Below are 27,294 nucleotides of genomic sequence, written 5' to 3' on the forward strand. Positions count from 1 at the left end.
TTAATAAATGTAAACAAAGCCGCCATGATTAAGGAAAGATGAACAGGTTTCGTAAAGTGGTTAGGTCAATGCCTGGAGACTCCTGGTTCCCGTGGCTCGACTTTGGGAGCAGAAGCACTCCCAAAACCCACTCTCAATACAGTATACTACGGGTATAGTCTAGGCATAGTCTAGGTATACTCTAGGTATACTCCTCTCATATATCACACCTCCCCCGGGCCACATTCTGCGCCTGCTGACCACAAACATATTAGTATATCTCGACCAGAAACCTGTATATCATATTTTTAATGAGACAAAGCATGAGATGACTTGCTATTTGCTCAAGGGAAGTCTAATCACTTGGACTGGGCGGTATAGAGACGGCTCTGCTTCTTGCAGGTCGGCGTTCGATCCCTGATGGTTCAAGTGACTGGGACCTTCCCTTCCCTTCGCCATATCCCAGCTCCTTCTCCTCATCCCAGCTCCTTGTCTACATATTCCAGCTCCCTGTCCTCATATCCCAGCTCCTTGTCCTCATATCCCAGCTCCTTGTCTACATATTCCAGCTCCTTGTCCTCATATCCCAGCTCCTTGTTCCTCATACCCCAGCTCCTTGTCCTCATATCCCAGCTCCTTGTCCTATCCCAGTTCCTTGTCCTCATACCCCCAGTTCCTTGTCCTCATATCCCAGCTCCTTGTCCTCATATCCCTTCCAAGTGCAATATAATCATACTGGCTTAGTGTTTTCTTCCCAAAATGACTTACCTGCCCGAGAGATAAGGATATCCTGTGGCTCTACAAGTCCTGCAGAGTCAGCATAGTTTGCCCCTCACTCGTATTTAGTGAAAGAAAACGGGATGTGGGTGCTTAATTGCTGGCAGGGGGAATACCAGTCATAAGAATTCCCCCAAGCAGTCTTTTGTCAACTCCATTCAGGGGTTCGTATCCCCCACCCCCTGGTCTCGAAGATATTATGTATCACAGTGTTAAATTCAGTTGCGTTACTCTATATGTTAATGTATTCATTGGTTTGTGGCTTTCATTACCTGCTGGTCCTGGGTAGTGAGGCGTGGGGGGTTACGGGGAATCGAACCCTCCAGGGTAGGCGACCCTGGATGTTCGTCAGCACAAGACCTGTTACACATCTTAGTAAACTGCTCCACAGATAAGTGTTGTAGTTGTATATATATACAACAACAATATATATACTTGTTGTGTGTATTTATATTTTGTACTTTGTTATCTAAGCGTCCGAGTCAATTGAGTTGTAATTTGTGTTAAGGTTCTGATTTGATTTTAAATGTTATTTTGATAGTAAGTGTTTGAGACAGTTGTTCTGCAGGTGTTAAGTTTATTTTGGTTTATTAAATTAAGTTTGGTTTTTAATTATTTTTTTTTTTATAACTTTAATCCTGTTTCTCAATGATGATATTGAAGTTAAAGGGGCTTTTATTGTGCACTGCGAGCTGTCTGTTAGTTGGGTATGACCTGTGTGGTGTGTTGACCACCCATCACCACCATCACCACCATCACCATCACCACTACCCATCACCACCATCACCATCACCACCACCACCCATCACCACCACCAGGAGAGCGACCCGGTGCACAACCGTTATCTGTGTGGCGACGTGACTTGCGACTCCAGGCCTGGCCCACTCTGGTGACCCCCTAGTGGTGACCCCCTAGTGGTGACCCCTGGTGGTGACCCCTGGTGGTGACCCCTGGTGGTGACCCCTGGTGGTGACCCCTGGTGGTGACCCTGGTGGTGACCCCTGGTGGTGACCCCTGGTGGTGACCCCTGGTGGTGAACCCTGGTGGTGACCCTGGTGGTGACCCTGGTGGTGACCCCTGGTGGTGACCCCTGGTGGTGACCCTGGTGGTGACACCTGGTGGTGACCCCTGGTGGTGACCCTGGTGGTGACCCCCTGGTGGTGACCCCTGGTGGTGACCCTGGTGGTGACCCCCTGGTGGTGACCCCTGGTGGTGACCCTGGTGGTGACCCCTGGTGGTGACCCCTGGTGGTGACCATAGTGGTGACCCCTGGTGGTGACCCTGGTGGTGACCCCTGGTGGTGACCCCTGGTGGTGACCATAGTGGTGACCCCTGGTGGTGACCCTGGTGGTGACCCCTGGTGGTGACCCCTGGTGGTGACCATAGTGGTGACCCCTGGTGGTGACCCCTGGTGGTGACCCTGGTGGTGACCCCTGGTGGTGACCATAGTGGTGTCCCCTGGTGGTGACCCTGGTGGTGACCCCTGGTGGTGACCCCTGGTGGTGATCCCTGGTGGTGACCCTGGTGGTGACCCCTGGTGGTGACCCCTGGTGGTGACCCCTGGTGGTGACCCCTGGTGGTGACCCCAGTGGTGACCCTGGTGGTGACCCCTGGTGGTGACCCCTGGTGGTGACCCCTGGTGGTGACCCCTGGTGGTGACCATAGTGGTGACCCCTGGTGGTGACCCTGGTGGTGACCCTGGTGGTGACACCCTGGTGGTGACCATAGTGGTGACCCTGGTGGTGACCCTGGTGGTGACCCTGGTGGTGACCCCTGGTGGTGACCCTGGTGGTGAGCCTGGTGGTGACCCCTGGTGGTGACCCCTGGTGGTGACCTCTCCTCTTGTACAGTGTTCTCTCGTTTCTCTGACGCTTCGGAACAACGTCAAAGTTTTAAGGTCAATCGTATCATCAAAGATCAAGATATAATTATCACTTGCTGGTTGTATTCCACGGTCCAAGTTCTTGATGTCCTCCTTATTTTGAGTCAAGATCAGATCCAGTCGACTTGCGCCATCCCTTATGTGTTAAGATGTTTCTTTCCATAACCTCGACTAGTTTTGCTCTCCACGTTTCTTCCCTATCATGAGGAATCCTTCATGCTCAGTCCTAGACCACTGAGAGGGCGAATCACCAACCTCTCGGTGGTTTAAGATCCTCGTTACTAGTAGTTCAGCTCTCCTTCTGCGCCTTGCTGTTCTCTGCAGTTCATATATATATGATTTAGTTATATCCCGCCAAACACACACCGAAACTACGACGTTGGTACAACGTTCGAACAAGTTTTAACACCTCCTAACCAGTTATAACAACTAATATAGCAAGTTGTAACAACGTTCCAATACGTCATAAACACGTTAAGCCAAGATGTAACAACTTTATTACAAGTTGTAACAAGCGGAAAATAGAGACAGTTTGGGTTTGTGTTTCCAGGGATGTTTGTGTGTGTGTCTTCTATTGTGTGCTGGGAGACGTGTACATAACCGGGTCCATTAACTGTGTATACATTTGTATTCATATGTTCTAATTCATCAAACTTCCACTTGTGTTTTACTAAGAGGGCCTCTTCCCTTCAGTGTCTGTCTCCCGTCTTTCCTTATTATTTGCTACGTCCCGGCAATATTTCATCTGAGATCATATAATTTATTTTAAGTTTCCTGTATTGCAATTATATCAGGGGTTCTTTTTCACTAACCCTGTCTATTATTTCCTCTGCTTTGTTTGCTACTCCATCAGCATTGGTGTACCATACCTTGAGATTCTTCTTCTTGGACAGAACTTATGCAGCTTTTCCGTCTCTTGTTCTTCTATTGGTGTAGGTTGCAGGTGAGAGATAGCTGCACTACTGTCTGTGATAACTGGTTGTATGGAGAAAAGTGTTTGGGAGTAAGGGAGAGGTTGAGAGGCAGGGAGAGTCTGAGAGGCAATGGTGGGTTGAGAGACAGAGGTTAGGTTTGTGCCTGCAGAATCGAGCTGTTAGCTCTTGGGCCCCGCCTTTCTAACCGCTGGTTATCTAATGTCTTGACTCCTGACCCATTTTTCATCTAATACCTATTTTCTCACATACACACACATATTCCCAGGATGCAGCCTGCACCATCTGTCTAACTCCTAGGAACGTATTTACTATTAGGAGAACAGGTGCATTAGGTGAAAGAAACTATGCCTATATGGTTCTGCTTCAACTAAGAATTGAACTCGGGCGCTTAGGACTACGAGCCCAGAGCGCTGTCTGCGCGGCAGCGAAGACACATGCGCTCGTGTGTGTGTGTGTGTGTGTGTGTGTGTGTGTGTGTGTGTGTGTGTGTGTGTGTGTGTGTGTGTGTGTGTGTGTGTGTGTGTGTGTGTGTGTGCGTGAGCACGTACCGTCATGCCCACACACACAGTACACAAGGGTGTTGTCAGTAGTAAGGGTGTCACGAGTGTGGGCAGGGGGGGGGGGGGGTGGATCACGCCTTACTGACCCGTAGAACTCTCCCGCTGCCACCAGTCGTTCACCTAGTGGCACTCACCTAGGTGGGCTTGCGGGGGGTTGAGGGGGTCTGCTCTTTCAGCCCGCCTCTCAACTGTTAATCAATCAACTGTTACTAACTAGTAACTTTTTTCACACACACACACACACACACACACACACACACACACACACACACACACACACACACACACACACACACACACACACACACACACACACACACACACACACTTTAAAGAATTCTGATAAAGAAAGAGATCTAGGAGTGGTTCTAGATAGAAAACTATCACCTGAGGACCACATTAAGAATATTGTGCAAGGAGCCTATGCAATGCTTTCTAACTTCAGAATTGCATTTAAATACATGGATGGCGATATACTAAAGAAATTGTTCATGACTTTTGTTAGGCCAAAGCTAGAATATGCAGCTGTTGTGTGGTGCCCATATCTTAAGAAGCACATCAACAAACTGGAAAAGGTGCAAAGACATGCTACTAAGTGGCTCCCAGAACTGAAGGGCAAGAGCTACGAGGAGAGGTTAGAAGCATTAAACATGCCAAAACTAGAAGACAGAAGAAAAAGAGGTGATATGATCACTACGTACAAAATAGTAACAGGAATTGATAAAATCGACAGGGAAGACTTCCTGAGACCTGGAACTTCAAGAACAAGAGGCCATAGATTTAAACTAGCTAAACACAGATGCCGAAGAAATATAAGAAAATTCACCTTCGCAAATAGAGTGGTAGACGGTTGGAACAAGTTAAGTGAGAAGGTGGTGGAGGCCAAGACCGTCAATAGTTTCAAAGCGTTATATGACAAAGAGTGCTGGGAAGACGGGACACCACGAGCGTAGCTCTCATCCTGTAACTACACTTAGGTAATTACACTTAGGTAATTACACACACACTATTCATAATTTTAAAACCAGGTATGAAAGGGAAATACGACCGGATTCATTGCTATAAATAACCGATGCTCGAAAGGCGGGATCCAAGAGTCAATGCTCGATCCTGCAGACACAACTAGGTGAGTACACACACACAGGATCGTTAGAAAGAACTTTTTCAGTGTCAGAGTGGTTGACAAATGGAATGCATTAGGCAGTGATGTGGTGGAGGCTGACTCCATACACAGTTTCAAGTGTAGATATGATAGAGCCCAGTAGGCTCAGGAACCTGTACACCTGTTGATTGACAGTTGAGAGGCGGAACCAAAGAGCCAGAGTTCAACCCTCGCAAGCACAATTAGGTGAGTACACAGAAAGCTGCCCATAACAGCTGTCTAACTCCCAGGTACCTATTTACTGCTAGGTAACAGGCGCATCAGGGTGAAGGAAACTCCCCCCATCTGTTTCCACCGGCGCTGTTCCTGTTCTACGGCCTGCTGGGTGGGTGGTGGAACAGGTGGTCGTTGGTGGTTATGTTTACCATCATGTGGGGCCATGTGGAACCATGTGGGGCCATGTGAGGCCATGTGGGGCCATGTGGGGCCATGTGGAACCATGTGGAGCCATATGGGGACCATGTGGGGCCATGTGGGACCATGTGGGACCATGGGGGGGCCATGTGGGACCATGTTGGGCCATGTGGGGCCATGTGGGACCATGTGGGACCATATGGGGCCATGTGGAGCCATCTGGGACCATGTGAGGGCATGTGGGGCCAAGTGGAGCCATGTGGGGCCATGTGAGGGAGCGTGTGTCGTGTTGAACACGTGCTGCCTGTCCGCTGCACACACCCACACGTGCCTCTTGTCTGCTGCACGCCCCAATACGTGCTGCCTGTCCGCTGCACGCCCCCACACGTGCCTCCTGTCTGCTGCACGCCCCCACACGTGCCTCCTGTCTGCTGCACGCCCCCACACGTGCTACCTGTCAACTGTCCTGTACTCCCAACAAAGCGGAAGACTGCTCACTTAAACAATAAACTACTTGCTTAACAAATATAATACAATTAATACAGTATTATACACAAGTAGCCAGATGTATACTTAGTTTACATAAAGGCTTAGAAATGCCAAAGAATATATATATATATATATATATATATATATATATATATATATATATATATATATATATATATATATATATATATATATATATATATATATATATATATATCTGGTGTGTGTAGAAATGAACTCAAGGTCCAAGTTTACCAGAGACAAAGGGAGTAACGTGGTTGTTCAAGATGGCAGCCGCCTCACTAATGTAGATGTTATCTCGGCTGTATATGGCCCGCTGCTATAGCACGTAGCTTCTATACTGTCTCTGTGGCAACACGTGTCTAGCATACCCCCCACCACAGCTCAACACATTAGGCTATATCGCATACCATACTCGTATACCCCGTCGCGACACGGCGCGCGCCAGTGTGTATATATAGTGGGAAGGTTTGTGCGTGTGTGTGTGAGTGAGGGAGATACGGGTCTTAACCCAACTGTTGCATCCGGCTGTGGTGACCTGTAATCTGCAGTCTGGGGGTCTTTAGGTGATTGGTGGGTGGCCTGTGGCTCGGGGCACTTGATGCCTCGGCTGCTCTTCGTGCTTTTAAATGATTAGTCGCATATTTTTTTTGGTACGACATAATTTGACGATATGTTAGGCTATAATATGAGTCGTGCCTCAAAATAATTGGAAGAAAGATTACATCATTCTTGGCTCATTACATCAATTTGTTTCAATTTCATATTATATATATATATATATATATATATATATATATATATATATATATATATATATATATATATATATATATATATATATTATGCACCCTTGGAAATTATTCAGTTTCGAAATGGCGTTGGAAATAATATTATCATAAAGTGTTAAGGGAGGGGGTGTCAACACTCCCCCCCCCCCCTTCCACACGGGGTGACACGCCCCCCTTTGACGTGGGCCGCAGTGGTGCTCGCCTGCTCACTAGTGGCCTATTGGCAACAATGATTTATTTCGTCCAGTAATATCTCTCTCTCTCTCTTCCTCATGTGTATATATATTATATTATACCATATTATAATACCCGGTATTATACCACATTATTATACCATTTTATAATACCCGGTGAAATGTTGCATTCGTGATCATTCCGGTTAGTTTTGTCTCCGCTACTGCTATTCTTCCTCAGTTCTTTCTTGAATTTCATTTACTTTCACCGTCCATCAATATTAATGGTGTACATATCTTCAGACGTGTCAGGTGGGAGAGGAGCTGCTGGTGGGAGAGTGTGGGAGAGGAGCTGCTGGTGGGAGAGTGTGGGAGAGAGAGAGCTGGAGATACGCACATAAGCATGAGAGAGGAACGGACGCATGGTTTAATGGGGTGGAAGGGAAGGATTCTCGATATTTCTGGGATGGGTAAATGTTGGTAGGGTTATAGTTCAGGCCGGAGGGTAGGTTGTGGAGGTGGAGCATAAGAGGTGTTCTCTCCATCCTGAGAGAGGATGCTGCTGCACGCCCCCACACGTGCTGCCTGTCTGCTGCATGCCCCAACACGTGCTGCCTGTCTGCTGCACGACCCCAACACGTGCTGCCTGTCTAGTGCACGCCCCAACACGTGCTGCCTGTCTGCTGCACGCCCCAACACGTGCTGCCTGTCTGCTGCACGCCCCCACACGTGCTGCCTGTCTAGTACACGCCCCCACACGTGCTGCCTGTCTGCTGCACGCCCCCACACGTGCTTCCTGTCTAGTACACGCCCCCACACGTGCTGCCTGTCTGCTGCACGCCTCCACACGTGCTGACTGCTTCACGCCCCCACACGTGCCTCCTGTCTGCTGCATGCCCCCACACGTGCTGCCTGTCTAGTGCACGCCCCAACACGTGCTGGCTGTCTAGTACACTCCCCACACGTACCTTCTGTCTGCTGCACGCCCCCACACGTGCTGCCTGTCTGCTGCACGCCCCAACACGTGCTGCCTGTCGAGTGCACGCCCCCACACGTGGTGCCTGTCTAGTGCACGCCCCAACACGTGCTGCCTGTCGAGTGCACGCCCCCACACGTGGTGCCTGTCTAGTGCACGCCCCAACACGTGCTGCCTGTCTGCTGCATGCCCCAACACGTGCTGCCTGTCTAGTGCACGCCCCAACACGTGCTGCCTGTCTGCTGCACGCCCCCACACGTGCTGCCTGTCTGCTGCATGCCCCAACACGTGCTGCCTGTCTAGTGCACGCCCCAACACGTGCTGCCTGTCTAGTACACGCCCCCACACGTGCCTCCTGTCTGCTGCACGCCCCCTTCGCTGGTCCCCCTGAGTGCAGCAGCTTTGTGACTGCTGTTCCTGCAGCTGAGAGTGTTACGGTGTCTGTCGCTCCAGCCTTCAGCGTCACCTTCATTTCCTGTTACTAATCACGTCACAGTCACGTGAAGCTTCTGAAGCAATGTGCGTATCACCTGCACAGGTACTGGAGGCCTGGCACCGGGAGCACATGCACAACATGACCCAGCATGTGCTGCAACATGCGCACACGCCTACATGGCCACGCTCGAGCGCGCATGCGGACACGCACACCGTCTGTGAGCTTGGAGTCTAAGGCAGGCTGACCCTGACCTTCAACCAGTCTTCTGTGGACAAACTCTTGCTTTCCGGTCTGTAATTATGGGAAGTGGTGGTGGTGGTGTAGGGTGGTGGTCGTGAAGCAGTCTTGCGGTGAACACCTGACGGCTCTGTCCGTCCTCTTGAACAGACAGAGCCGTCAGGAAGACTGCTTCCTGACGGATCCTTCCGCGAGCGCGCCAGCCGCGCTCAGGCCAGTTCGACAACCCCGAACTCGAGTTCGAAGTCTCCATTCTTCGGCTCCCTCTTGCTCTAGCACCCGCCACCTCAACACATCCGGGCTTCAAGACTCTATCACGTTTGGAATATAGATATAAATGATGAAACTAGAGTCCGGTAGAGCCAGGAGGCTCTAGTGGTAGAGCCAGGAGGCTCTACTGGACACGCCAGGAGTCGCAGCGTCGCCATCCGCAAGTAAAAGTTACGGGTTCGTGTTATATAATAGTGACCACTTCCCTTCGCTCGTTGGCTGTTGTTCCCACGTTATTAATAGCCCCCCCACCCCCTTAGTTAGGTAGGGGGGGGGGGTGCTCCAGGGGGAGGAGGGGGGGGGGGCTATGCTGCACGCTAGCACCCACAGCCTGGTGCTCAGTGTGTGTGACGTCACACCCTCCTCACAACACACATATAAAGCATTTGACTTTTATTTTCGTTTAGGTCACGTTTAGGTAAAGATAAGTAACCTCAGGGTAAGTTAGATTGGGTTAAGATGAAGTAAGGTTAGGGTAAGTTAGGTTAGGTTGGGTTAAGACGAGTTAGGTTGGGGTAAGATAGGTTTGTATAGAGAGAAGCCATAACCTACAGAGGTTTATACTATTCTTAGGCTGTATAGAGCCAACACCTGACATCTCCCCTAATAAGTTTGAGTCCCCAGGTGTTTAATATACACCTGACATGTCCCAGGTGTTTAATATACACCTGACATGTCCCAGGTGTTTAATATACACCTGACATGTCCCAGGTGTTTAATATACACCTGACATGTCCCAGGTGTTTAATATACACCTGACATGTCCCAGGTGTTTAATATACATCTGACATGTCCCAGGTGTTTAATATACACCTGACATGTCCCAGGTGTTTAATATACACCTGACATGTCCCAGGTGTTTAATATACACCTGACATGTCCCAGGTGTTTAATATACACCTGACATGTCCCAGGTGTTTAATATACACCTGACATATCCCAGGTGTTTAATATACACCTGACATGTCCCAGGTGTTTAATATACACCTGACATGTCCCCGGTGTTTAATATACACCTGACATGTCCCAGGTGTTTAATATACACCTGACATGTCCCAGGTGTTTAATATACACCTGACATGTCCCAGGTGTTTAATATACACCTGACATGTCCCAGGTGTTTAATAAACATCTGACATGTCCCCCCTCCTAAGTCAGTCCATATAGTGACTTCTGACGTCAGAGTTATTCTACCTCACTGTGACTGATTCTTAACTCGTGATCCCAACCTGTTCTCTTGTTCCCCCCCCCCCCCCCCTGTTCTACTGGCAAGCAATTGTGTTTGTTTCCTTGTTTGTTGACCTGAGTATATAATGAGTTATTATATGTAGTTCTGCTTGGCCTCTCTGGTTGCTTGGTCTCACTGTCTGGTTGCTTGGTCTCACTGTCTGGTTGCTTGGTCTCACTGTCTGGTTGCTTGGTCTCACTGTCTGGGTGCTTGGTCTCACTGTCTGGTTGCTTGGTCTCACTGTCTGGTTGCTTGGTCTCACTGTCTGGTTGCTTGGTCTCACTGTCTGGTTGCTTGGTCTTACTGTCTGGTTGCTTGGCCTCACTGTCTGGGTGCTTGGTCTCACTGTCTGGTTGCTTGGTCTCACTGTCTGGGTGCTTGGTCTCACTGTCTGGTTGCTTGGTCTCACTGTCTGGTTGCTTGGTCTCACTGTCTGGTTGCTTGGTCTCACTGTCTGGTTGCTTGGTCTTACTGTCTGGTTGCTTGGCCTCACTGTCTGGGTGCTTGGTCTCACTGTCTGGTTGCTTGGTCTCACTGTCTGGGTGCTTGGTCTCACTGTCTGGTTGCTTGGTCTCACTGTCTGGGTGCTTGGTCTCACTGTCTGGTTGCTTGGTCTCACTGTCTGGTTGCTTGGTCTTACTGTCTGGTTGCTTGGCCTCACTGTCTGGTTGCTTGGTCTCACTGTCTGGTTGCTTGGTCTCACTGTCTGGTTGCTTGGTCTCACTGTCTGGTTGCTTGGTCTCACTGTCTGGTTGCTTGGTCTCACTGTCTGGTTGCTTGGCCTCACTGTCTGGTCGACTAGCTGTACTGCCAACTATCTAAGTTCGCCCTTGACACTCTAGGGAAAGTTGCAAGAGGGAACAATTCACAAGAGCTTATGCAGGAGTGGTCGATCTTCCTAGCCCACGTGTGTGGTGGCCGGCCCTTACGGGGCGACCAACGACCCCGTCCTTAAGTCCTCGACAGAATGAGGCGCTTTGCAGGAAAAAAAACACCAGCCTAATTACCCATTATTTCGGTAAAATAACTTTGGGTCCGGCGCAATGGGTTTTTTTTTTTCATACTTGGTTGAGCACTCTGCTGGCCAAGATTTTGGAGTTTCCGTGAGAGGATGATGTGCTGTAGCACTTTCACAAGAGATCTCGAATGAGAAATTGAAAATATGCCTTAAGACCTTACTCCTCGAATTCCATATTTATAAAGAAATGTAAAGTGGGAGTGTAAGGAGCAGTTAGTGTAGTGTGTGAAGGAGGAGGTTGGATACTGGGGAGATACCAGCAGTACTTAAGTCAGTTGATAGCTCTACTGTACAAAGGAGGTAGTAAAGTATCCCATGAAAACTATACACCAGTTGCACTAACATCACACATAGTTAAAGTTTTGTGTTGAATATATATATATATATATATATATATATATATATATATATATATATATATATATATATATATATATATATATATATATATATATATATAACAGTGTCAGACCACGGTGGAAAATTGAAACAGGAATTTCCTTAAGTACCTTCGTATATTAATACATCTTCAGAAGGAGTCCAAAACTCCTTCCGAAGATGTATTAATATACGAAAGTACTTAAGGAAATTCCTGTTTCAATTTTTCCCCGTGGTCTGACACTGTCACATTTTTAATCACGTGTTTATTTTTCGTGATTTACACACACACATTATATATATATATATATATATATATATATATATATATATATATATATATATATATATATATATATAATATATATATATATATATATATATATATATATATATATATATATATATATATATATATATATATATGTATACACATCGTTACTTACTTCGATAAGTGTGACAATGGAGTGATGAAATGAGATCAAGAGGAATAACTGGTAAAGTAGGATGCTGATCTCAAACTTCCTGTCAAACAGAACACAAAGGTGAGACAGTCAATCAAAGATAATCAAGTCAGAGGGTATTGAAAGCTCTGTACCTCAGGGCACAGTCCTTGCCCCACTAGTTTTTCCCTCAGCCTCATATCAGATGTAGACCAAAATACAAATCACAGCTTCGTGTCGTCCTCTGCAGACACTACAAAAATCAGCATGACAATGACTCGTGTAGCAGGCAGGGAGGAGCTGCGGGCCCGGTCTCTATGTCTTCCACATACATGTCTATAATGTCTTCCACTGAGCAGCGGAGGAAAACGCGATTTTTAACCTCAGTAATGGAACTGTTCCTCGCACTCATTACCACATACGATAAAACATCCAAACTTGTGTAAGTTTACGCAAACACGTGAAATACACCAAGTGTTAGGACGTGTTTAGTGCCTTTACCAGGCCGCCACGACCTGTGCTTCACCAGGCCGCCATGACCTGTGCTTCACCAGGCCGCCATGACCTGTGCTTCACCAGGCCGCCATGACCTGTGCTTCACCAGGCCGCCATGACCTGTGCTTCACCAGGCCGCCATGACCTGTGCTTCACCAGGCCGCCATGACCTGTGCTTCACCAGGCCGCCATGACCTGTGCTTCACCAGGCCGCCACGACCTGGTGCTTCACCAGGCCGCCATGACCTGTGCTTCACCAGGCCGCCATGACCTGTGCTTCACCAGGCCGCCATGACCTGTGCTTCACCAGGCCGCCATGACCTGTGCTTCACCAGGCCGCCATGACCTGTGCTTCACCAGGCCGCCATGACCTGTGCTTCACCAGGCCGCCATGACCTGTGCTTCACCAGGCCGCCATGACCTGTGCTTCACCAGGCCGCCATGACCTGGTGCTTCACCAGGCCGCCATGACCTGTGCTTCACCAGGCCGCCATGACCTGTGCTTCACAAGGCCACCATGACCTGTGCTTCACCAGGCCGCCATGACCTGGTACTTCACCAGGCCGCCATGACCTGGTGCTTCACCAGGCCGCCATGACCTGGTGCTTCACCAGGCGGCCATGACCTGGTGCTTCACCAGGCCGCCATGACCTGTGCTTCACCAGGCCGCCATGACCTGGTACTTCATCAGGCCGCCATGACCTGTGCTTCACCAGGCCGCCATGACCTGTGCTTCACCAGGCCGCCATGACCTGTGCTTCACCAGGCCGCCATGACCTGGTGCTTCACCAGGCCGCCATGACCTGGTGCTTCACCAGGCCGCCATGACCTGTGCTTCACCAGGCCGCCATGACCTGTGCTTCACCAGGCCGCCATGACCTGTGCTTCACCAGGCCACCATGACCTGGTGCTTCACCAGGCCACCATGACCTGTGCTTCACCAGGCCACCATGACCTGGTGCTTCACCAGGCCGCCATGACCTGTTGCTTCACCAGGCCGCCATGACCTGGTGCTTCACCAGGCCCCCATGACCTGGTGCTTCACCAGGCCGCCATGACCTGGTGCTTCACCAGGCCACCATGACCTGTGCTTCACCAGGCCGCCATGACCTGGTGCTTCACCAGGCCACCATGACCTGTGCTTCACCAGGCCGCCATGACCTGGTGCTTCACCAGGCCGCCACGACCTGGTGCTTCACCAGGCCGCCACGACCTGTGCTTCACCAGGCCGCCAGGACCTGGTGCTTCACCAGGCCACCATGACCTGTGCTTCACCAGGCCGCCATAACCTGTGCTTCACCAGGCCGCCATGACCTGGTGCTTCACCAGGCCACCATGACCTGTGCTTCACCAGGCCGCTATGACCTGGTGCTTCACCAGGCCACCATGATCTGTGCTTCACCAGGCCGCCATAACCTGTGCTTCACCAGGCCGCCATGACCTGGTGCTTCACCAGGCCACCATGACCTGTGCTTCACCAGGCCGCCATAACCTGTGCTTCACCAGGCCACCATGACCTGTGCATCACCAGGCCACCATGACCTGTGCTTCACCAGGCCGCCATAACCTGTGCTTCACCAGGCCACCATGACCTGTGCTTCACCAGGCCGCCATAACCTGTGCTTCACCAGGCCGCCATGACCTGGTGCTTCACCAGGCCACCATGACCTGTGCTTCACCAGGCCGCCATAACCTGTGCTTCACCAGGCCACCATAACCTGTGCTTCACCAGGCCACCATGACCTGTGCTTTACCAGGCCACCATGACCTGTGCTTCACCAGGCCGCCATAACCTGTGCTTCACCAGGCCGCCATAACCTGTGCTTCACCAGGCCACCATGACCTGTGCTTCACCAGGCCGCCATAACCTGTGCTTCACCAGACCACCATGACCTGTGCTTCACCAGGCCACCATGACCTGTGCTTCACCAGGCCACCATGACCTGTGCTTCACCAGGCCGCCATAACCTGTGCTTCACCAGGCCACCATGACCTGTGCTTCACCAGGCCACCATAACCTGTGCTTCACCAGGCCACCATGACCTGTGCTTCACCAGGCCGCCATAACCTGTGCTTCACCAGGCCGCCATAACCTGTGCTTCACCAGGCCACCATGACCTGTGCTTCACCAGGCCGCCATAACCTGTGCTTCACCAGACCACCATGACCTGTGCTTCACCAGGCCACCATGACCTGTGCTTCACCAGGCCACCATGACCTGTGCTTCACCAGGCCGCCATAACCTGTGCTTCACCAGGCCACCATGACCTGTGCTTCACCAGGCCACCATAACCTGTGCTTCACCAGGCCACCATGACCTGTGCTTCACCAGGCCGCCATAACCTGTGCTTCACCAGGCCGCCATAACCTGTGCTTCACCAGGCCGCCATAAGCTGTGCTTCACCAGGCCACCATGACCTGTGCTTCACCAGGTCAAAGACGACCCTCCAGGGGTGTTTGGTGCTTGTTTCTCACCCCCCTCACACCTTTGTTCTCCAACGACATCATGAAGCACGAACATCATGAAGCACCAACATCATGAAGCACCAACATCATGATGCACCAACATCATGAAGCACCAACATCATGATGCACCAACATCATGATGCACCAACATCATGATGCACCAACATCATGAAGCACCAACATCATGATGCACCAACATCATGATGCACCAACATCATGATGCACCAACATCATGAAGCATCAACATCATGATGCACCAACAACATGATGCACCAACATCATGATGCATCAACATCATGATGCACCAACATCATGATGCACCAACATCATGATGCACCAACATCATGAAGCACCAACATCATGATGCACCAACATCATGATGCACCAACATCATGAAGCATCAACATCATGATGCACCAACAACATGATGCACCAACATCATGATGCATCAACATCATGATGCATCAACATCATGATGCACCAACATCATGATGCACCAACATCATGAAGCACCAACATCATGATGCATCAACATCATAATACAGGTTCAGAACACGGCGTCTCTGCCTCACACATCAGCCCGTCCTCCCAAAAATAGGGAGGTAAGTGTCACAGCCCCATAAGTGCAATTATGTACTATGCATGACAGTCAGGAAATGTACTTATTACACTTAGTATTAAAACGTACTGTCAATTCGGAGGATGGGTTGCTCACACAGTTGCTGGATCACTATAACATGGCCTCAGGTGCCGTGGAAGACACGCAAAACGCAGTTGTAATATACATAGACTTTGCAAAAGCTTTCGACCGGTGTGACCATGGTGTTATTGCACACAAAATGCGTGCAAAAGAAGCTACTGGAAAAAATAAGGTGATGGATCTTTAACTTCCTGGCGAACAGAAGGCAGAGTGTAACAGTCAACACACTGTAATCCTGGACGTCATCAATTGTGAGAAGCGAAAAAGTGAAAAGCGCGGTCCCCCAAGGTACCCTGCTTGCTCCGGTACTTTTTCTCATCCTTATATCAGACACAGAAAAGGAAACTAACTAGAAAAATAGCAGGTTGGATAACAATATCCTTCCAAACGAAAGATGCTATACCAGTGATGATACTCTTCAAGGCACTGGTGCTCTCTAGGGTGGAACATTTGTGCACATTTCATAGCTGGAGAAATTGCTGACCTGGAGAGCGTGCAGAGATCCTTTACTGCTAGAATCCACTCAGTAAAACATCTGAACTATTGGGACCGACTAAAGAGCCTAAATCTGTATTCTCTTGAGTGCAGGCGGGAGAGATACATAACAATTTACACGTGGAAAATAGTAGAGGGGCTGGTCCCAAACCTGCACACAGAAATAACACCACATGAGGCCAGAAGGCATGGCAGGATGTGCAGAATACCCCCGTTGAAGAGCAGAGGTGCAACAGGTACTCTGAGAGAGAACTCTATCAACATCAGAGGCCCGAGACTGTTCAACACGCTTCCACTACACATAAGGGACATAACTGGCCGACCCCTCACAGTGTTCAAGAGAGAACTATCAACATCAGAGGCCCGAGTCTGTTCAACACGCTTCCACTACACATAAGGGACATAACTGGCCGACCCCTCACAGTGTTCAAGAGAGAACTATCAACATCAGAGGCCCGAGACTGTTCAACACGCTTCCACTACACATAAGGGACATAACTGGCAGACCCCTCACAGTGTTCAAGAGAGAACTATCAACACCAGAGGCCCGAGACTGTTCAACACGCTTCCACTATACATAAGGGACATAACTGGCCGACCCCTCACAGTGTTCAAGAGACAACTATCAACATCAGAGGCCCGAGACTGTTCAACACGCTTCGACTACACATAAGGAGCATAACTGGCCGACCCCTCACAGTGTTCAAGAGAGAACTATCAACATCAGAGGCCCGAGACTGTTCAACACGCTTCCACTACACATAAGGGACATAACTGGTCGACCCCTCACAGTGTTCAAGAGAGAACTATCAACATCAGAGGCCCGAGACTGTTCAACACGCTTCCACTACACATAAGGGACATAACTGGCCGACCCCTCACAGTGTTCAAGAGAGAACTATCAACATCAGAGGCCCGAGACTGTTCAACACGCTTCCACTACACATAAGGGACATAACTGGCCGACCCCTCACAGTGTTCAAGTGAGAACTATCAACATCAGAGGCCCGAGACTGTTCAACACGCTTCCACTACACATAAGGGACATAACTGGTCGACCCCTCACAGTGTTCAAGAGAGAACTATCAACACCAGAGGCCCGAGACTGTTCAACACGCTTCCACTACACATAAGGGACATAACTGGCCGACCCCTCACAGTGTTCAAGAGAGAACTATCAACATCAGAGGCCCGAGACTGTTCAACACGCTTCCACTACACATAAGGGACATAACTGGCCGACCCCTCACAGTGTTCAAGAGAGAACTATCAACATCAGAGGCCCGAGACTGTTCAACACGCTTCCACTACACATAAGGGACATAACTGGCCGACCCCTCACAGTGTTCAAGAGAGAACTTGACAAACACTTCCAAAGGATACCAGATCAACCAGTCTGTGATTCATACGTCAGGCTGCGAGCAGCCGCGTCCAACAGCCTGGTTGACCAGTCCAGCAACCAGGAGGCCTGGTCGACGACCGGGCCGCAGGGACGATGATCCTAGGAACAATTGCAAGGTAAAGTAAATTATGTTATTGAACATTGTACTACAATGTGTGGCTGAACAATGCACTATAATGAGCTTCACTAGTAGGAGCCCCGAGCCGCGTCCAGAAAAAAATGAGAAAGTTGGGTTGAATGTGAGGAGTGAGAGACAACTGAGAATGTGAGGAGTGAGAGACAACTGAGAATGTGAGGAGTGAGAGACAACTGAGAATGTGAGGAGTGAGAGACAACTGAGAATGTGAGGAGTGAGAGACAACTGAGAATGTGAGGAGTGAGACACAACTGAGAATGTGAGGAGTGAGAGACAACTGAGAATGTGAGGAGTGAGAGACAACTGAGAATGTGAGGAGTGAGAGACAACTGAGAATGTGAGGAGTGAGAGACAACTGAGAATGTGAGGAGTGAGAGACAGATGAGAATGTGAGGAGTGAGAGACAACTGAGAATGTGAGGAGTGAGAGACAACTGAGAATGTGAGGAGTGAGAGACAACTGTGAATTTGAGGAGTGAGAGACAACTGAGAATGTGAGGAGTGAGAGACAACTGAGAATGTGAGGAGTGAGAGACAACTGAGAATGTGAGGAGTGAGAGACAACTGAGAATGTGAGGAGTGAGAGACAACTGAGAATGTGAGGAGTGAGAGACAACTGAGAATGTGAGGAGTGAGAGACAACTGAGAATGTGGGGAGTGAGAGACAACTGAGAATGTGAGGAGTGAGAGACAACTGAGAATGTGAGGAGTGAGAGACAACTGAGAATGTGAGGAGTGAGAGACAGATGAGAATGTGAGGAGTGAGAGACAACTGAGAATGTGAGGAGTGAGAGACAACTGAGAATGTGAGGAGTGAGAGACAACTGAGAATGTGAGGAGTGAGACACAGATGAGAATGTTGGACGAAAGTTTGTGTGGCGTTTGAAGCTAGACAGACCCGCCAGCGATGAGAATGAACACTGGATAAGGTTGAACTTTTTTTCCCCACTTGGTTGTAAAATATAAACAAAAGAAGATATGATCACTACATACAAAATACTCAAGATAAAAAACTGTTCAAAACTCTGAGCAAAATAAGAGGCGTATGTGTGTAAGCACAGGAGGTTGAGGTGGGTCGGTGTATGTCCCTACACATGTATACATGTGTAGGGACCCGTATATACATAATTACCACAAGCATATGATATGACATAAATAATTGATCTAGCGAGTGAGGTGTGGTTAGAGTCTGCACTAGCAAGCCTACCAATAACCCACTGCTGGGTCCCAGGAGCTGAAGCCCCCACAGGTAGGAAGTCCCAAGGATGACCTCACCTTTCCTGGAGGTGGTGAGGCGTAGAGGGGCCGCCTGGTGGTGCCTGTCAGAGCCCCAACACACACACACACACACACACACCTGTGAATGAAAGCAACACTGTCTTAATTAATCTTCCCCCGTCGTACACACATGTAATGTCTTAATTACCCCCCTTCAAGTGTGTGCGTGCATGCACTCTGGAGGTGTCCACGGGTGCCGGAAGTGCTGAGTGCAGGCGGAGGGGGGGCCGGGGGGGTTGGGGGAGAGGCTCAGGCAGGAGTGAAACACTTTGTAAACAAGGAAGAACGGGCCGGGGTCCGCATTACTGGGTCAGCTGGTAAGGACGGGTCTGAACTGTGGAGGGGTGAAGAGTCACCCCTCACCCACCCCCTCCCACACAACCCCCACCCACCCACACTCACACACACACGCACACACACACGCAACGTCACGCAAAAACTCCGCGCTGTGGGGTCAAGCGGCTCCCACTCTATATTTTTAGTTTGCTTGTTTTATTCTACGTTTTTTTTATCATTTTCATGATGAGTATTAAGCTTTCATGATGAGTATTAAGCTTTTATGGTGAGTATTAAGCTTTCATGGTGAGTATTAAGCTTTCATGGTGAGTATTAAGCTTTCATGGTGAGTATTAAGCTTTCATGGTGAGTATTAAGCTTTCATGGTGAGTATTAAGCTTTCATGATGAGTATTAAGCTTTCATGGTGAGTATTAAGCTTTCATGATGAGTATTAAGCTTTCATGGTGAGTATTAAGCTTTCATGATGAGTATTAAGCTTTCATGGTGAGTATTAAGCTTTCATGGTGAGTATTAAGCTTTCATGGTGAGTATTAAGCTTTCATGATGAGTATTAAGCTTTCATGTTGAGTATTAAGCTTTCATGATGAGTATTAAGCTTTCATGGTGAGTATTAAGCTTTCATGGTGAGTATTAAGCTTTCATGATGAGTATTAAGCTTTCATGATGAGTATTAAGCTTTCATGGTGAGTATTAAGCTTTCATGATGAGTATTAAGCTTTCATGGTGAGTATTAAGCTTTCATGATGAGTATTAAGCTTTCATGATGAGTATTAAGCTTTCATGGTGAGTATTAAGCTTTCATGGTGAGTATTAAGCTTTCATGGTGAGTATTAAGCTTTCATGGTGAGTATTAAGCTTTCATGGTGAGTATTAAGCTTTCATGGTGAGTATTAAGCTTTCATGGTGAGTATTAAGCTTTCATGATGAGTATTAAGCTTTCATGATGAGTATTAAGCTTTCATGATGAGTATTAAGCTTTCATGATGAGTATTAAGCTTTCATGGTGAGTATTAAGCTTTCATGGTGAGTATTAAGCTTTCATGGTGAGTATTAAGCTTTCATGGTGAGTATTAAGCTTTCATGGTGAGTATTAAGCTTTCATGGTGAGTATTAAGCTTTCATGGTGAGTATTAAGCTTTCATGGTGAGTATTAAGCTTTCATGGTGAGTATTAAACTTTCATGATGAGTATTAAGCTTTCATGGTGAGTATTAAGCTTTCATGATGAGTATTAAGCATTCATGGTGAGTATTAAGCTTTCATGTTGAGTATTAAGCTTTCATGATGAGTATTAAGCTTTCATGGTGAGTATTAAGCTTTCATGTTGAGTATTAAGCTTTCATGATGAGTATTAAGCTTTCATGTTGAGTATTAAGCTTTCATGATGAGTATTAAGCTTTCATGGTGAGTATTAAGCTTTCACGGTGAGTATTAAGCTTTCATGATGAGTATTAAGCTTTCATGTTGAGTATTAAGCTTTCATGTTGAGTATTAAGCTTTCATGTTGAGTATTAAGCTTTCATGATGAGTATTAAGCTTTCATGTTGAGTATTAAGCTTTCATGTTGAGTATTAAGCTTTCATGTTGAGTACTAAGCTTTCATGGTGAGTATTAAGCTTTCATGTTGAGTATTAAGCTTTCATGTTGAGTATTAAGCTTTCATGTTTAGTATTAAGCTTTCATGTTGAGTATTAAGCTTTCATGTTGAGTATTAAGCTTTCATGTTGAGTATTAAGCTTTCATGTTGAGTACTAAGCTTTCATGGTGAGTATTAAGCTTTCATGTTGAGTATTAAGCTTTCATGTTGAGTATTAAGCTTTCATGTTTAGTATTAAGCTTTCATGTTGAGTATTAAGCTTTCATGTTTAGTATTAAGCTTTCATGTTGAGTATTAAGCTTTCATGTTGAGTATTAAGCTTTCATGTTGAGTATTAAGCTTTCTACTTAAGTTCTTCTAAATGACTAAAGGTTCACCTCTCGACCAATCATAACTGCTTTACATTGTCCCATGTTCCCATTGGCTTAGGCCCATCACGTGACGCACAGGCGGAAGTGGCTTCACACTATCACTGAGCACCAAGTGCTCAGTGATATATATATATATATATATATATATATATATATATATATATATATATATATATATATATATATATATATATATATATATATATAGAGAGAGAGAGAGAGAGAGAGAGAGAGAGGAGGACGCCAGGCGTAGCAACATTACGGTGAGAAAACAGTCTTCAGGGCCAATATCCTCCATGGGACCACTGTTCCCACACTGTGGGACTTTCGTGTGCCACGCCCGCACACCCACGCACCCGCACGCCCGCACGGCTGTACGTCTACGCGCCAGCACGGCTGTACGTCCACGCGCCAGCACGGCTGTACGTCAGCACAGCTGTATTTAATTCAGCGCATTTATCCTACATAATGAAACGAATGTGGCGACGTTTCTGTCCGTCTTGGACCTTTATGTGACGACGTTTCTGTCAATCCAGGACCCTTATGTGACGACGTTTCTGTCCGTCTTGGACCCTTATGTGACGACGTTTCTGTCAATCCAGGACCCTTATGTGACGACGTTTCTGTCCGTCCTGGACCCTTATGTGACGACGTTTCTGTCCGTCCTGGACCCTTATGTGACGACGTTTCTGTCCGTCCTGGACCCTTATGTGACGACGTTTCTGTCCGTCTTGGACCCTTATGTGACGACGTTTCTGTCCGTCCTGGACCCTTATGTGACGACGTTTCTGTCCGTCTTGGACCCTTATGTGACGACGTTTCTGTCCGTCCTGGACCCTTATGTGACGACGTTTCTGTCCGTCCTGGACCCTTATGTGACGACGTTTCTGTCCGTCCTGGACCCTTATGTGACGACGTTTCTGTCCGTCCTGGACCCTTATGTGACGACGTTTCTGTCCGTCCTGGACCCTTATGTGACGACGTTTCTGTCCGTCCTGGACCCTTATGTGACGACGTTTCTGTCCGTCTTGGACCCTTATGTGACGACGTTTCTGTCCGTCCTGGACCCTTATGTGACGACGTTTCAGTCCGTCCTGGACCCTTATGTGACGACGTTTCTGTCCGTCTTGGACCCTTATGTGACGACGTTTCTGTCCGTCCTGGACCCTTATGTGACTACGTTTCTGTCCGTCTTGGACCCTTATGTGACGACGTTTCTGTCCGTCCTGGACCCTTATGTGACGACGTTTCTGTCCGTCCTGGACCCTTATGTGACGACGTTTCTGTCCGTCCTGGACCCTTATGTGACGACGTTTCTGTCCGTCCTGGACCCTTATGTGACGACGTTTCTGTCCATCCTGGACCCTTATGTGACGACGTTTCTGTCCATCCAGGACCCTTATGTGACGACGTTTCTGTCCGTCCTGGACCCTTATGTGACGACGTTTCTGTCCGTCCTGGACCCTATTCGTGACCAGAATGGACGGAAACAGTGTCACGTGACTGTCCAATCATACAAGTGGGTTGGGTTCTGTCATTTTCAGCCTCGTTATTGCGAATTGTTCTCTGTTTATCGCATATGATCCCCCCCCATCCTAGAGGCACCATGGCTACAGCTGGTTATTACATTGGCAGCAATATGCGAGGCCTGGGTTCGATCCTCGAGAGTCTTGACTGATCAAGCAACAGTATAAGCACAAAGGGTTCTCACATCGACCTCAGTGTTCGTCTTAATGTCACTGCTTTCTCCTCACATCAATCTTAATTTACCATCTAAGATGAGTATCTTAAGTGAGTATCTTAGATGAGTATCTTAGATGTCGTGGCTGGGTTATACACTGCCTGTCTACTGCCACTTTGCCATCTAGTTGTGCTTGTGGGGGTTGAGCTCTGGCTCTTTGGTCCCGCCTCTCAACTGTCAATCAACTGGTGTACAGGTTCCTGAGCCTACTGGGCTCTATCATATCTACACTTGAAACTGTGTATGGAGTCAGCCTCCACCACATCACTGCCTAATGAGATATCAACTCCTAGATCTTTCTCTCTGTACATTTCATGAAGTACTTCATCTCCCATTCGGTATCCAGTGTCTGGCCTCCTGTTTCCACCGCCTAGTTTCATTACCTTGCATTTACTTGGGTTGAACTTTAGTAGCCATTTGTTGGACCATTCATTCAGTCTATCTAGGTCGTCCTATAGCCTCCGACTATCATCCTGTTTCATTCCTCCTCATAATTTTTGCATCATCAGCAAACAATGAGAGGAACGATTCTGTACCCTCTGGGAGATCATTTACATGTATCAGAAACAGTATAGGTCCAAGGACTGACCCCTGCGGGACTCCACTGGTGACGCCTCGCCACTCTGAGACCTCACCCCTCAGGTGAGGTGTGTGTGTGTGTGTGTGTGCGTGTGTGTGTGTGTGTGTGTGTGTGTGTGTGTGTGTGTGTGTGTGTGTGTGTGTGTGTGTGTGAGGAACCATCTGCCGTATCAGTTCACACGTGACTGCAAGTCTTGCAATCTCAACTTCCGCTTCACGAGTTGACAGTCATCTTTCAGACCTGTTGTCAATGTAATTAGTAATTCAATTGGCTTCCTGGAGATAATTAATGGTTCAAACGACACTTTTTCCCCCCCTCTGAGTAATCGCCTCAACTGAGCCATTATCTTAGACCACCGTCAACTGCGGGTCCCAGCCACGGGTCCCAGCCACGGGTCCCAGCTAGGGTCCCAGCCACGGGTCCCAGCCACGGGTCCCAGCCACGGGTCCCAGCCAAGGGTCCCAGCCACGGGTCCCAGCCACGGGTCCCAGCCACGGGTCCCAGCCACGGGTCCCAGCCAAGGGTCCCAGCCAAGGGTCCCAGCCACGGGTCCCAGCCACAGGTCCCAGCAATCTTCCAGAAGCTGCAACTACTCTCTTACTGAATCTTACTTCCGGTTAATTTGCATAATTTGTATCTCATTCTGAACCTTACTCACCCATGAAGCTCACTCACCACTAACCGCTCACTCATAGACTGTGGCTCACTCATTCTGCCACTCACTCATCCCTGCTGCTGACTCATCAGTTATTCACTCACGCCTGTCCATATATGCATAGCGGTGAGGCGAGGATGGGTTGGTGAAAACCTTCCATCAGTGAGTGAGTGAGTGAGTGAGTGAGTGAGTGAGTGAGTGAGTGAGTGAGTGAGGGAGTGAGTGAGTGAGTGAGTGAGTGAGTGAGTGAGGGAGTGAGTGAGTGAGTGAGTGAGTGAGTGAGTGAGTGAGTGAGTGAGTGAGTGAGTGAGTGAGTGACGCCGTGGGAGACGGTGAGTGACGCCGGTACTCATGCGTGTGATGAGTCTTGGGTTGACGCGGCTCATTGTTTGAAGCAGAGAGGCTAACAGTACTCACCTAGACGTGCTAGGTGAGTACTAGGTGTACTAGGCTAGGTGGTGCTAGATGGAGTCGAGCTCCAGCCCCCAAGCCCCGCCTTTCCAACTCATTCCCTCATGTTTATCCCCATTTTAAAAAGTATTTAAAATTCCAAGGACTTAGTCACGTGACTACTAACTCCCGGGTGCCTATTTCCTGCTTGGTGAACAGATGCAGTAGGTGAAAAAGGAAAAAGTACCCAACCATTTCTGACCGGCCGGGGAATCGAAGCCGGGATCCCCCAGTTGTATCCATGTCTATGTATGTGATATATGAGGGTGAGAACCAGTACCGGAGCAAGCACACGGTACCTCGGGGGATTGAACTTTGCCCCGTGGATGATCGAGACTTTACTGCTTACTCAAGAAAGTAAGTTCTATATCGCGGTGTTATAGCGTCATATAACACCATATATGTGTTATGGTGTTATATCATCCTTCACCCCGACTGTTCAACACTGTTCCATACTGATTGTTCAACACTGTTCCATACTGATTGTTCTACGCTGTTCCATACTGATTGTCCAACACTGTTCCATACTGATTGTTCTACGCTGTTCCATACTGATTGTTCAACACTGTTCCATACTGATTGTTCTACACTGTTCCATACTGATTGTTCTACGCTGTTCCATACTGATTGTTCTACACTGTTCCATACTGATTGTCCAACACTGTTCCATACTGATTGTTCAACACTGTTCCATACTGATTGTTCTACACTGTTCCATACTGATTGTTCTACGCTGTTCCATACTGATTGTTCTACGCTGTTCCATACTGATTGTTCTACACTGTTCCATACTGATTGTCCAACACTGTTCCATACTGATTGTTCTACGCTGTTCCATACTGATTGTTCTACGCTGTTCCATACTGATTGTCCAACACTGTTCCATACTGATTGTTCAACACTGTTCCATACTGATTGTTCAACACTGTTCCATACTGATTATCCAACACTGTTCCATACTGATTGTCCAACACTTCCATACTGATTGTTTAACACTGTTCCACACTGATTGTTCAACATTGTTCCATACTGATTGTCCAACACTGTTCCACACTGATTGTTCAAAACTGTTCCATACTGATTGCTCAACACTGTTCCATACTGATTATCCAACACTGTTCCATACTGATTATCCAACACTGTTCCATACTGATTGTTCCATACTGTCCCACACTGATTGTTCCATACTGTTCCACACTGATTGTTCCATACTGTTCCACACTGATTGTTCCATACTGTTCCACACTGATTGTAATAACCGGAGTTGCTCTACCCTTACTCTCCACTCACTACCCCAGCTTAACACTGCTACAGCTCAGTGTGTCACCCACACTGAGCTGCCGCGAGTATAAGCAGAAATATTAAATCAGGAGGACACAAGGAGAATAGGGGTAATTAATATAAAACTAATAATTAAAAACTCATTAAAGTAATGAAAGAAGACTTACTGAAACACTGCCAGCACCTCCCCCACCATTGGCATGTGTCTAAATTACTGCTCCCCAGGTAGGAAGGGAACCAGGAAACATGAACTCAAGGGCATTAGGAACCTCTGTAATAAATCTTGGGAATTAATTTATAAAAATGTTACTTTAGTAATTGAGGAACCAAGGGCAACTATAATATCCATGAAATGGAGAACTCACCCTGGGAACCCAAACCGAAACTGTCTCTATTTTCCGCTTGTTACAACTTGTAATAAAGTTGTTACATTTTGGCTTAACGTGTTTATGACGTATTAGAACGTTGTTATAACTTGCTATATTGGTTGTTATAACTGGTTAGGTGTTAAAACTTGTTCGAACGTTGTAGCAACGTCGTAGTTTCGGTGTGTGTTTGGCGGGCAGGGGTTTCCAGCAGCGCATGTATACCACAAATATAAGAACACAGCATTAAGCAAAGGGGGGGGGGGGGGGGAACAGAGATAACTAAACAACAAAATCAATTAATAACTTTATTTAATTCAAACACGTATATGGAAATGAAATGACACATATATCCTACTCTATTTTCCCCTGAGAGGCAAATGGACATCTACCGAGGACATGAATACTCAGGGGACACATTGGGACACATTGGGACACATTGGGACAGTAGGACGAAACATTTTTTTCCTCGTATGCAAAATCAAGATCAAAAACCACATCTAGTATCGGGCCCCTGCGAAAGGGAGATGGAACTTTCACCGATGACAACAAAGAAATGAGCGAGTTACTGAGGAAGCAGTACGACTCTGTTTTCAGCGAGCCACTAAACACACGGAAGATTGATAACCCAAATAAATTTTTCATTGATATGATACCAACATCAAATCATATATCAGACGTCGCCCTATCCCCACTAGATTTTGAAGAAGCCATAAACAGTATGCCTATGCACTCTGCACCAGCCCCGGATTCTTGGAACTCCATATTCATCAAGAACTGTAAAAAAAAACACTATCGCAGGCCCTTCACATTCTATGGAGACAGATAATAGATACTGGCGTTATCCCAGACATACTAAAAACAGCAGAGATAGCA

The 27,294-nt window shown here is 47.8% G+C and overlaps 2 protein-coding genes across 2 annotated transcripts in view; both read right to left on the bottom strand.

The window, feature by feature from the left end:
• The window catches only part of LOC123763141 (leucine zipper putative tumor suppressor 3), a 281,718-nt gene extending 262,620 nt beyond the window's left edge, over positions 1 to 19,098 (bottom strand). The window contains exon 1 of the mRNA XM_069303131.1: positions 19,078 to 19,098. The gene's annotated coding sequence lies outside the window, so the exon portion shown is untranslated. The remainder of the gene's footprint in view (positions 1 to 19,077) is intronic.
• LOC123763250 (otolith matrix protein OMM-64-like) overlaps positions 3,480 to 27,294 on the bottom strand; it is a 28,313-nt gene continuing 4,498 nt past the window's right edge. Inside the window, exons 3-4 of the mRNA XM_069303246.1 lie at positions 10,407 to 11,088; positions 3,480 to 3,613 (exon numbers count right to left, since the gene is read on the bottom strand). Of these exons, the coding sequence (XP_069159347.1) occupies positions 3,480 to 3,613; positions 10,407 to 11,088 (816 nt within the window). The remainder of the gene's footprint in view (positions 3,614 to 10,406; positions 11,089 to 27,294) is intronic.

The sequence above is a fragment of the Procambarus clarkii genome, chromosome 49, assembly GCF_040958095.1.
Source record: "Procambarus clarkii isolate CNS0578487 chromosome 49, FALCON_Pclarkii_2.0, whole genome shotgun sequence".
In the NCBI taxonomy this organism is placed as follows: domain Eukaryota; kingdom Metazoa; phylum Arthropoda; class Malacostraca; order Decapoda; family Cambaridae; genus Procambarus; species Procambarus clarkii.